The sequence below is a fragment of the Cyprinus carpio genome, chromosome B10 (assembly GCF_018340385.1).
Source record: "Cyprinus carpio isolate SPL01 chromosome B10, ASM1834038v1, whole genome shotgun sequence".
In the NCBI taxonomy this organism is placed as follows: Eukaryota; Metazoa; Chordata; class Actinopteri; order Cypriniformes; family Cyprinidae; genus Cyprinus; species Cyprinus carpio.
The window spans coordinates 1,809,790-1,822,900 of record NC_056606.1 but is presented as its reverse complement, the minus strand read 5'-3'; the positions used below and the strand labels follow the sequence as shown (position 1 = coordinate 1,822,900).

The 13,111-nt window shown below is 36.9% G+C and overlaps 1 protein-coding gene and 1 pseudogene across 1 annotated transcript; both read right to left on the bottom strand.

Moving 5' to 3' along the window:
• Positions 1 to 8,585: 8,585 nt before the first annotated feature.
• On the bottom strand, positions 8,586 to 9,113 carry LOC109076726 (histone H2A, sperm-like). The gene is made up of 2 exons (XM_042731961.1): positions 9,041 to 9,113; positions 8,586 to 8,968 (listed from the first exon to the last, which is right to left on the bottom strand). The coding sequence occupies exons 1-2, from the start codon at positions 9,111 to 9,113 to the stop codon at positions 8,586 to 8,588; spliced, it is 456 nt and encodes a 151-aa protein (XP_042587895.1).
• Positions 9,114 to 9,974: 861 nt separating this feature from the next.
• Positions 9,975 to 10,763, bottom strand: LOC122138586 (annotated as a pseudogene).
• Between the last annotated feature and the right edge of the window lie 2,348 nt (positions 10,764 to 13,111).

Below are 13,111 nucleotides of genomic sequence, written 5' to 3'. Positions count from 1 at the left end.
CCCTTTTGACACCTTTTTAACAACCACCGGAAATACTTGTTGATTACTAAGTTTCAGGCCTAGTGCAAACACACAATGTTTGAGAAAGCTAATATTGGTGTAATCTTTGAGGTCTCACCCATAAACTCAAAACATTGTGTTGGGTGACCCCTGGCATAGCTTTACTAAAAGAAAAGTATTATGGAAGTAATTTTCAAACTGTAATTATACGATGGTCTCTCTGACCCCAAATAAACAGATAATGGAATGTTCACATATTAGATATTCTCCTACTTAGTATGGGTGTGTAAATAGTTATGCTTAAATCTTTGGGTGTGCTATTACACACCAACATTTTTTGTCACCGTAGTGAAGCCAAAGGTCCACACTCTTGTAAAGCCTATGGACTAACTTTAAAACACAATCTTTACACGAATCACATGTGTTCAAAACATCCATGTAAGATTAAAAATTAACACAAAATCTTTACGAATATAATATTTACAAAAGTTATGCACCGTTTATTGTAAGATTAAAAAGCTTAATTATGGTTTTATTCCTCTACTTGCCCAGATAGCAGATGACACTGCTCACATTTTTATGTTGGACTGTACGTGCTTTAGGTGAAGACTTCTCTTTGAGAGCCGTCAACATCCAGTGTTTTTGTAGGATTAGTTGAAAATATGAGATTTTAGGGTTGTTTTTTTTTTTTGGGGTTTTTTGTTTAATTTGTTTTCTTTTTTTTTATATTTGATGCTGAATCAACTTTTCCTCTATCTATGATGCTGAATTTTAGTTAGTATTTTCATGTATCTATGATGCTGAATCGCACAAAGTATTGACTATTAAAGTTGGTGGATTGTTTTTTACCATTAAAGCTTGATTTTGTTCAACAACGTTCCACACTCCTAAAACCTGTAAATAAAATTGAACAAAAGTAAATTCTAGAGGTCATCTTGCTAAAAAGTAAATACAGCATGACCCATTTAAACCAAATACAGAAAATTGATCTTGTTTTAAGTTTGTAATGTTTGTAATTTTGATTTTATGTTTTAATGTTTTTAATTGGTACTTTTATATGTGATTACCCTTTTTTTTAGTACATTTTGTTTAATTTTTTTGTTTAATTGTGAAATTTGTTTTGTACCAAATATTTTATAAAAAAAAAAATCGCCCGAGCAAATGCAGCATGAAAGATACTGTTTAAGGCAGTCCTTAAGCATCGAGAGAGTGTTTAGAGAGTGTTTAGATAATATTTTTATTTTATTTTTTTTTTTTGAGATTTTTTTGTGATTTGGCTAATAATATTTTTCTTTTAGGATGTGTATTTCATATTTTTCTTTTAGAACATATTTTTCTGCTATGGCTACGAAACATCGACATGAAAGATGAGTATACCGTTCTGCAGCACAGTTCACAGTTGTTTTATATCTAAGTATTACACTTAAAGGCGTGCATTTCACATGATAGTTGGTATTTTTTTTTGTGTGTTTGGGTGATTTAATTTTGATTGTTAAAGATGATAATTCTTTGTTATTATTTGTTATCTGAGTATTATTCTTGATTTTTTTAGGTATGATGTCGTTGTGTTTCATGTCATAATATTTTTTTTTTCTTTTTATGAAAACATGTGGTAAGCAGTTTTTGGCCTCATCAGGAGAATACCAAAATGTTTTAACATATCTTAAATTTCAATTGTTAGATAAATGATCTAACTATAAACAGTTATATGTGAAACAAACTCAGTCGCATTACCGTGGGTTGTTGTTTATATTAAACCGTGTGTTTAACAGTACTAGTTCTTGAACTCATCAAAGTTCACACTTAAGGCCTGCACAAAATGAAATACATCCCTTCTACTCTCTAAATGCTTGTTACGGATCTTATCGTGAACAATCCAACCCTGCATATGTTCTTGACCTTGTATTGTTTACTCAAAATGAAAATAAACTTCTCTCAGACATCATGCACTTTGTGTACCCTACGTCACTAAACAACAGTTAAGCTAATGAGTTGTTAATATTATGTTTTAAAGAATTAGTTTTTTATATAGATTATTTTTTTTAGTTCTGTTTTTTTGAGCTCAGAGTATTAAGTTATTTTCAACAAAATATTGATAAATATTCATACATTGAAGCGTTATACAGTATATTCACAAATTGAAGCGGTGTAAAGAAACAATAAGTAGGCTAAAACAATACCAATGACATTACAATTTGTCTAACCATAAAATAAATTCTCTGCAGTCTATCGTGTTTTGCTCTAGGATGTAGCTGACTAGAGTTTCAACTATTTCACTGAAATCACAGAATTTCTCATTTTTTGAAAACAGTGACGCGCACAGATCTGTTACAAACGTACACATACAGAGAACTTCAAACTCATCACAACAATCAAACACCACACCCAGAACTTTTCTGAGGATTACACAGATCGACTCTTTGGCGTTGAGACACACAATCGTAACATCAGGCCATGAATTTGTCAGACTTCTGACCGAATCCATTTCATTTTTGAAATTTGTTAAACGTTTGGTATCCTCCGTACAGTCGTTATTCGGATCACACGCATCATCGATAATCATATGCATCAAGTCAATCATCTGGCCTCTAAAATAATCATTAAACATACAGTCTATCGTAGCTCTTAAACGACACTCTTTGCTCGGGGCACACTCGTACACCGTCGGCTTGTGTGCAGCATCTTCAGAACTCAACGGATTCCGTTCTTCCATTTCACAAGTCTTTAGAACTCAACTTCGTGTATGGTATAAACTTTGTCTCCTATTCGATGTTGAAAAATTCGGATAGTTCCAGGAATCTCATGTGATTGAGTCCTTGTAGTACAAACGTCCAGGTCGTCTGCGTTAACGCTCTGAAGCGGGGGCTTTTCCGTCAGATCCTCCACGGTGTTATTCGAAGAAGCGCAGCTCGCGACATGCTCAGGCATACAGGTATGTTGAAGCGGTCTTTGGCTATCCATGTAACAACCAGGTCATATTCCTTCAATCTTTGATCAATGAGATATTGCAGTAGCACATATCCAAGCTGGTATTTCCACTGAGCAGATAGGTTAGCGTCAGAACTACTCTTTTTAAATAGCCCTCCACATCCTGTCACACGGTGGGAGGGGCGTTGTGTGCTTGTGTGTGTGTGTGTGTGTGTGTGTGTGTGTTGTCTTTTCCCACGCATCCCCCTCCCACAATCTTTAAATTGAATCTTTAAACTTTGGAGATGGATAAAAACCTTTTTTTTTTCTTCTTTAACATACGGAATTGTAAGAACGTAATACCATTTTTGATACGTGGCTCTTTAACAATGTTTGATATGTTTTAATATTATGATTGAAAACAATTTTTAAAAAGATGTTTTATGTAAAATGTAACATTTTACAAAACAATGTGTGAAGGTAAAGCCTTGTACTGTATTTTTTTAATGATAGCCTACACATATTTTTAATGTCTTTTTATAATATGTGAATGTGAAAAGTACAACTTTTTAATGTATGTAAAAAACATAAGACTATTTGTGGTTTGTTTGATATAATTTTAATATATCACTGAATTTACACTGAAACGTCTTAAAATGTGTGAACGCTGAAGACATGTATATTCTAACTTTAAACAGCCTTTTTAACGTCTTTAAAAGACTGCAATTGCGAAAGTAAAACTTTTCTTCAAAGGTATGTTACAAATAGAACCATTTGCTTGAAATAATTTTAGCATAATGTTGTTTTAGATGTTTTAATACCAGAACGTGTTTGCATTTCATACTTTTTTACAATTTACAAATACCAATCGCTGTATTTCAATTATATACTTTAACGACTTTAAACGCTATGTGTTTTGTGAAAAGTACAACTTTTAAATGCCTGTAAAAACATAAGACTATTTGTTCGATATAATTTTAATACATCACTGAACTGTAAAAACATAAGACTATTTGTTCGATATAATTTTAATACATCACTGGCTTTTAAGCATTTTTAATATGCTTTTAACTTTCTAATGCGGTGACAATTGCAACTTTTCTTCAGCGATTTATGTTACAGGCTCAGAGCCGGTTATTTTGTGAGAAGTACGCTTTTAAAAAATGGCTAAGCACGTGAAGACTATTTGTTTGGCATGTTTTGGTTTTGAAAGGCTGCGATTTGGCTTTATCTTTGTCCCGTAGCAAAGGCTGAAGCACTGGGTGTTTTTGTGGCCTGTTTTAAGTAAATAACTGGACATGGGGACTGGCATGGCGTTAAGTTTGTGTATTCTGACTTTTAGGCTGTTTTAACATCATTGATGGTGAAACTGGTGATTTACAAAGGCTCAGGCCGACGGGAGGGAACGACGGGAAAATTTCGCGGTCGGGGCAGGCTGGCTGATGAGGAGGAGGAGAGGTGATTGTTTGGGGAAGGGGAAGACCGTGGGGGAAAAATTCCCGCGTTCGGGGAGAGGAGGGAGGTGGACTTTGTGATGAGGGGAGGTAAAGTGTTTGTGAGGATGGGAGACAGTGTGGAAAAAAAATCTAATGGGGCTGCTTCACGTAGTCGCTGGTGTTGGGAAAGAGGGCTGAAGGCGTGGTTCTTTAAGGCTCGGTGTGGTTTTTAAAGTGTGTGGTTTTTAGTATGTTGTGGTGTTTTTTGAGGTTGTGGTTGTGGTTTTTTTTGTGAAAAATATTTTATGTTGTGGCTTTTTCGTATTTAGTGGATTTTTAAATGTATGTAAAAACGTAAGGCTATTTGTTTAATGTTTTAGTTTTAGAAAATGCAATTTAATTTTTTATACATTATCTTAAAGGCTTTAAACACTACGTGTTTTGTGAAAAGTACAACTTTTAAATGCATGTAAAAAACATAGGACATGAGCGTTAAAGACATGTATATTCTAACTTTAAACAGCATTTTTAATGCCTTAACACTATGCAATTGTGAATTTTTAACTTTATTCTATGTAATGTTTATTTTTTATGCAATTGTGAAAGTACAACTTTCTTCAACGGTTATGTTACAAAATAGAGCCAGTTGTTTTGTGAAAAAACGTAAGGCTTTTTTTTTATTTTTTAAAATGGTATTGAAAACTTTTATACGTTATCTTAAAGGCTTTAAACACTACGTGTTTTGTGAAAAGTACAACTTTTAAATTATGTAAAAACGTAAGACTATTTGATTAATATTTTAATACTAGAACCTGTTTGCAATTCATACTTTTTTAAATGTACAATTTTTTTTAAAGTACAACTTTTAAATTATGTAAAAACGTAAGATGTTTTTAATGTGAGTTTTGTGAAGAGCATAACTTTTACATTCTAACAAATCTATGGAAGACGTATAACTTTTTCTAAAATCACCATTGTTTTTAACATTATCTTAAGGAGTTTGTAAAGAGTATAACTTTTTAAAAACACACTGTGTTTTGTTTTAGAAAAATACAGATTAAGAAGGCTTTTACATTCTAACAATGCATGAAACACACTTGTTTAAATAACTACATGTCTTTTATTATACATTCCTAATAAGTATTAATATATATCCTTTTGAATGTTTTTCATCTCAAAAAACATCAGACACCTGGGGGGGATAGTCGACCCCATTGTGGTAAAAACAAAACCTAAGAACCATCCCCCTCTAAGATAAAACAGACCCCCGTAACACCTGGTCCTAACAGATGTTCCTACAGCTGGCTGGAGGGCAGGTGTCCGGTAAAATTCCCATGTTATTAAAAAACATCATAAAACTATAAAATAATCAATCCTTATAAAATAATCCAGCCTTAGGAGCGTGGGAAAGTTTCCCCCACATGCGCAGTACAGAATTTCCCACGCGACAGGTGGGCGGGTTTATGGTTTTATGATTTTGGCGATTAAGGTTCAGCGGTTTATGGTTTTATGATTTTATGATTATTGTTTTATATTGGTTGTAAAATTGTAATTTGTTTGTTTTTGGGACTGTAATATTTCTCTTATAGGGATAATAGTTGGATTACTGTTCCCCCTCATAGTTGCCCAGACCTGGTTTTTACTGATATCATTATCCCTCACTGCCGTAATACTAATGCTTTATAATTCAGCGCTAAAAGTAGAAATTGCCTGGTTTATAGTTAGTGATGTGGCTCTTAAAAGAGCCGTTGGGGTGTGATGCGTGTGCACAGTAGCAACGGGTTTAAGCACGCTCTCCGCGGATGCGGCGTATACCAGCTGGATGTCTTTTGGGCATGATGGGTGACTCTCTTGGCGCGGATGGCTATTGCGGTTGGTGTCCTCGAACAGACCCACCAGATATAAGCCTCGCTGGCCTCCCGTAGGGCCATGACAGCCGAGCTCTGGAAGCGCGGGTCCGGCTCTGAAGTCCTGGGCGATCTCTCTCACCAGCCGCTGGAACGGATCAGCAGCTCGGTGGACTTCTGATAGCGGCGGATAGCGGCGGATCTCCCGCAGAGCCACGGTCCCGGGCCGGTACCGATGGGGTTTCTGGATTTGCCGTGGCGGGCGCCGCGCTTCTTCCTGCGCGCTGCTTTGGTCGCGAGCTGCTTCCTCGGGGCTTTGCCACCGGTGGACTTACGAGCGGTCTGCTTAGTTCTGGCCATCGCTGAGGCTTCTTCTCTCGGTCCTGCTTCTGGAGTAATGCTGCTGTGTGTTACACGCCTGCTTTTATAGCACTGGACCGTCACGAGCTCACGGTGTCGCGATGATGCAGAGGGTTTTGGGTTGGTTGGTGTGTGATGTGATTGGTTGTGATGTGTGACTGGGTGGCTATGGGTTTCGTCTTTTCATTTTTGCGGAGGGTTTCCCGCTCAAGACGCTTCGTCCTGTTGTTTACTACTTAATTAATAATCCGTGTAACAAAGACATCCATAGGTTTTATTCTCATATCGCTGTATTTATTTGTTTTGTTTGTTCTGGTATAATTGTCTGTTTTTGTGGTGGTTGTGCAGATGTCAGAGTCTCAGTTCAGTGTGACATTTCAGTGTGTGTGTGTTTGTTTTTTATAGTATAATTGTCTGTTTTGTGTGTATAAAAGCAGTGAGCCAGATATTCAGACACTCGGATAGTTCAGTAGGGTTTTTGAGTAGAGATTGTGAATAGGAAAAGATAGTTAGTGATTTTGGTTGATGTTTTAATTTCAAATTCATTGTAGTGGCGATGGTTGATGATTATTGTTGATCTATTCATTTTAACCCCTCTATCGGCATGAGTGTTGCCTCAAGGCAGTCTATTTTAATAAAATGATACACTCTTTTATTAGTCAAAACTATCTTAGGGGAGATATTTTTTACAGTGTGTGTTCCAACTGAGCAAACACAGCATCTCTGGCGCTGGTAAACCCCATATGTCCATTATGTGCATCCATACCTGCCTTTTCCTTACCTGTGCCTTACTCTATACCTGCCTTTACCTGTGCCCACTGCCCCCAGGTATCAAACTAACCAACAATAAACACTAAACAAACAAAAGAATATTGCCAAAATATATATTACTAATGTGAGCAAAATCATGATAGTAAACAAATTATCAAAATTACCACTACTGAAAACAAACTAATGTAGCTCCAGCTGTCTTCGGTAATCACCCACACAAAATATGAGTCACTTTCACTGGGTAGTAAAGAAGTATTGTAAAGAACTTTACATTATATATCATTAAATGTTTTAGAAAAAAACTAAACTGTGTATCGCATCATAGCAGGCATACTGGGGTGGATACACACATATTATATTTGTAAGGAAAAGAGTTTGAATTATCTAAATATACTGTATATTCTTTTTTGCATGATTTTGTAATGCCTGAAATAATAATAATTATTGTTTATTTTTTTACATATATTAGGCATACACATTTAAATAGGGTTATACTCTCCCTAAGTTACTAACTTCAGCATAAATCTAGCAATTATTTATACTTTGCTGAGATTTATTGTCATATTAGTAAGGTCACATTACAATTTTGACGTTTAGATTTTTATTAGTAGGTTATTATATGACATCATGAACAAGTAGAATTGCATACATGTCATCCACCCACATATTATGATCTGCACATTTTCTATAAAAAGGTATAAAGCCCTGCAGTTGATGAGGAAGAGGAGTCTCTGTGATGAGGAAGAGGAGGATATAGTGGCAGTGAATCCTGCAGCGAGAGGATGAAGATGATAACTTTATAAGATGGTTTGGTTATTGTACAATAATGCCTGAGAGGAACAGCTGGATATTATATTACTTTTTATTAAATATATATTACATTAACAACTGGATATATGCGTCTAAGTGTCATGTTAAATAAATTAATGTTGCAATATATATATAATCTGTGAAAATGTCAAATGTTTAAATGTATCCCTTGTGGCACACAAACTTCAAAATTAAACAAATTAATGAAAATGTTTAGTTTGACATATTTTCCCTGCATAAAATTGGACACCATGTTATCTCATTAATATCATGTTTCATACGATATAAGATTAATATTAGAAGGGATGGGTCCCTATAGGTTTACACTTCAGAGGTCATTTTTATCCACCATTAATCGAGTACTCGATGTATAGTGATGAACACAGAAAGCTCTCCTCCAGATGGGGTGAGTGGCTCTGAAAAGAGCCGTTGGTCGCCAGCGAGCGCCGGGCGGTTACTTGGCCTTGGCGGGCTTCTCGGTCTTCTTGGGCAGCAGCACGGCCTGGATGTTGGGCAACATGCCGCCCTGAGCGATGGTCACTCCGCCCAGAAGCTTGTTCAGTTCCTCGTCATTGCGCACCGCCAGCTGCAGGTGCCGGGGGATGATGCGGGTCTTCTTGTTGTCCCGAGCGGCGTTTCCAGCCAGCACCAGGATCTCCACGGTCAGATACTCGAGCACAGCCACCAAATACACCGGAGCTCCGGCACCGACGCGCTGGGCGTAGTTGCCTTTGCGGAGGAGCCTGTGGACACGGCCGACGGGGAACTGCAGCCCTGCCCTGGACGGCTTAGTTTTGGCCTTCGCCGCCGCTTTTGCCGCCGGTTTTGCCTCTGCCGCTCATTATAACGATCAGTTTCTACAACCTTCACAGTGCAGAAAACAGAATGATGAGCAGTGCCTCCACACACTGGCTTTAAGCGAGAGAGCCCGGGGTTTATTGGATTGGGGTCTGTGGCTCATTGGCTTAGAGTCTGTGAACATTCCTCAAAGCCCAACCCCATTCCCCAAGGGAATAATTGAGGTACCGCAGACAAGTATTTGACAAAAGACAGAAGAAACTGTAAAACTGGTAGACATTTTTATAATATATAAAACAAGGTAAGATAAAATAAAACGATACAAAACTTAAGTAGAGAAGATCAGATAATTGTATTAAGATTAAGGATGGGCCATAAAAACTTAATTCTACACTGCAGATTTTTTGATAAAATTCGGATGTTTGTGTGAAATTTGAGGATTATGTGGTTTATCATCTCCCAGAACATAAGATGCAATACATTTACAATCTGCAGCTTATTAAACGCAAAACAAGGATCTGGTCAAATATTAAGGACAGTTTTAAAATTCATAAAGAATAGTGGACTTAAGAATAGAATATCAGACATTGAAATCTCTTCATAGCCTTCTCTAGTGCAGGAGGTGGCGCTGTGCACCTCAGAATATATATGGCGAAACCTTCGAAATATTTGTGGGAGAACATTCAAATAGGTAAAAAAAAAAAAGATTTTATATTATTGTTGTGTTTTTTCTTTTTATTTGTTTGTGTTCATTTATGTGGGTATTGAAAAAAAAGATTTTATGTTAGTGTTTTTACTTTTTTTATATTCACATATGTGCGCATTGACCCGATACTGTACAGTATTATGTTGTTTTTTTGTTTTTGTGTTCTTGTTTTTTGTGTTATTTATTGTGTTTAGGTTTCTGTGATCACTGACGAACCGTGATAAGCCTTTTGGACATTTTATGCTTAAAAAACTAACACATTATATAAATACAGAGTTTAGCTCTTTACTCGAGTGAGTGGGTGGCTCTTAAAAGAGCCGTTGGGGGGGAAGGAGAGGTTTATCTCTTCTTGGGAGGTCCTCTTTTGGGCTTGGCGGCCTAAGGCTTTGCCGCCTTCGGTTTCGCCGCCTTGGCCTTCTTCGGGCTCTTGGCTGCTTTCTTAGCGGCCGCGGGCTTCTTCAGTTTCATCGGGCTCTTCTTGGCGGCTAATATGGCGGGCGGGTTTTCTTGGCCTTCTTAGGCGATTTCTTAAGCTGCCTGCGGCTTTCTTCGGCCGCGGGCGCCTTTGGGTTTTTGGCGGGGCGGGTTTCTTGGCTGGCTTTGTATGGGCGGGCGGGTTTTTGGTCATGGCTTCTTCGCTTTAGCAGCCGCGGGCTTCTTGGCGGCGGGCTTCTTCTTGCTCTCGGCTTGCTGCTTGTTGAGCTTGAAGGATCCCGAGGCGGCGGTTCCCTTGACCTGCACCAGGTGCTTTTAGCTCAGGCTCTTTGATGGCTTATCTTGACGCTGAGTTGTTCTTCACCGCGTCGTAGCCGCTGGCAGCGCATCGCTCTTCAGCGGCTGCCGAGGGACACGCCCGCCTCTCTCTTGACTGGCTGGACACCGCTTTGACCGATCAGCTTCGCCGACGCCTGACCTGCTTTCGGCCTCGTGAAGGACTTCTTTCTTGGGGCTTTGGCCGAGGCAGGCCGAGCTTGACTTCTTCTTGGGCGCTTTGGCTGTGTATGTGGTAGGATGATCTGGAGACTTTTAGATGCGATTTTTTCTCTGTGTATTGTCTTCTTTTTGTGTGATTTGGTAGTCTGGAAACTCTCAGATGAGGAACCTGCGTAGACTAACCCGCCCGCTCATTGGCTATTCAGGCCCACGAGCCAGCACGAGCCGCGGACTCTTGTGTTTTCTTCTCTTACATTTGGACCAAAACTGAAGCGAGTAAATAGTTTTTCGCGGTCAAAACAAAGTGAACAGCAAGCAGAGGTTCTGGGCTTTCATTAGAGACTAAAATACGCGAAGAGGAAATGTTTATTTTGACTCTATCAGTCGCAAATCCATAGCGATCAGTCACAAAAAAGCCGAAGCAGTGTAAGTTTTGATGCATCCAAGGCGAGCATCAGCCGCGGGGAAAAGCCGAGTGTAAGTTTGATGTAAAGTTTACACTTTAATGAAACCAGCATCAGTGAGGGTCGTGAGGAGGCTTTGGTACAGATGTTGTTTTGGGCGCTTGGAGCTTAGGAGCATAATAAAGTGTTTGTGGTGTTTGTATCATCTCTGGCCCTGTAATTATCTTCATCATAATCATAAATATATAGGAGGCTTTGGTACAGTTTTTGTTTTGGACCGATGAACGTATGTACATCATATATAAATAAAATTGTAAATCCTCATTTGTTTCTCAGGTTTCGGCTTGTGAATGATGATTGTGTCAAAGCTTTGAATGAGTTTTTCATTTAAAGCAAGTCACTTAAAACCAACTTATTTTTCTCTCTATTTCTTATTTTCTTTTCTTTTTTTGTTCTTGTTTTTTTTTTTATGGTGTTTGTTGCTTTGTTTTTTTTTTATTTTTTTTTTTTGTATTTGCTTTATATTTTCTTCGTAAGTCTCTTTGGTTGCAATAATCTGCTAAATTAATGAATGTAAATAATAAACACATGATGTTACTCATCATATTTAATGTTTGATATTTATGTTTAGTGGTTTGGTGTTTTTGCACAGACGTTGGTGTTTTTTTATGATATATATCATTAGTTTTTTTTGTGATAGTCTTTTTTTGTGTTTTTGTTGACATTTTCAGTTAGTATTCATATGGATCATAATTTTATTTGGTGTTTTATTTTTTAGTTATAAATAATATTTTTGGTGAGGATATTTTGTGCTTTACATGTGAAACATACACAATCTCTCCTCGGAACCAACTGAGAAACTTCTCGATCTAAAACAACAAACTTTATGGATTTGCTTAAATGTATATAATTTTTCTATATGAGTAAACAATGATTTATGAGTTATTTTATCCATAAACCAACAGTATGAGTGTTTTTTTAAGTGTTTGTTATTTTTGTATTTGGGTTTTGATTGATTCAGTGACACAAGGTTTTAAGGATCTAAACAATTATTGTTTTATTTTGTCTTAATAATGCAAAAATCACCCAATTACTGAAGCCTATGTTGACTAGATGCACTTTTCAGAAACTGTCCCTATAAACTTTGCTAAGCCAGTCAGATTTATAGTTTATTAAAAAACAAAACTGACATTTATTTTCTATGACCTTCATTGTGTGTCAAAAAGGAGCAAAAAGGCCGACATGTTATATTATATAAAAGTGTTAGGTCAATATAAGCTTGACAGTTTAAAATGATTAAATTATAGCTAATAATGAAAAGCAAAGGCACAATATAAGTAAACAGAGGAAGAAAGTCCTGAAAACACATATTCCTGTAATGTTTGTTCCTGTAGAGCCTGAATCTACAGTTACAGTTTCTAAACTTCATGATGCATGAAAGAGCATAATTTAATAATGTAAATGTGTGATTTGTACAGTTTTATCCGTGTCATTAAACAGATTGTGCTGAATTCTTGAAAAGGCTGGATGTTGATGTGAAACACTCGCTGGAAGCAGGAATATAAATACACAGAATATATAATCTCAGGAGGAATAATGTGAAAGATGGAGGACGAGAACAACAAAGGAGAGAGAAGGTCAGAAACAGAAAACACAGCAATAGAAAGAGAAAAAAGGCCAACATGTTAAATTACTTTTATTCATATTTAATTGTACAGAGAACACTATAAAAAAATTGATTTTGTTAATATTTAATTGTGTTGAGTTAATTTTATTAATATGATTACACTGGATGCAGTTCATCAGAATGTGTTTGCAGGCGCTTGTGAGTTTATAAGATATAAGGATTGATGAAGGAGAGACTAATGACCAAATCCACCCGTGACACTGTAAAAAAGCAATCAAGGATCTTGTCATTAAAAAAAAAAAATTGTGGTGATAATTAAATATAGGCTATTGTGTATATTTTATTTAGACAATTGTGGTTCAGTGTTGAAGGAAAAAGACATTTCACTAATAAAAGCAAGAGATACATTTTCCGAATGTGTTTTACGGACACACAGCTTTTGAATTGAGGGACTGTGTTTTTGAGTAAAGGGTGTTAGTGTTTAATGTTCTGTATGTTTGACTTCTGAACGA

Excerpts from the sequence above, each read along its gene's own strand:
- LOC109076726 (XM_042731961.1), bottom strand. The coding sequence starts at position 9,113 with ATGTTCACAGACTCTAAGCCAATGAGCCACAGACCCCAATCCAATAAA. Across the intron at positions 8,969-9,040 it reads GGCTCTCTCGCTTAAAGCCA|CGGCAGAGGCAAAACCGGCG; the intron begins GTGTGTGGAGGC and ends CGTTATAATGAG.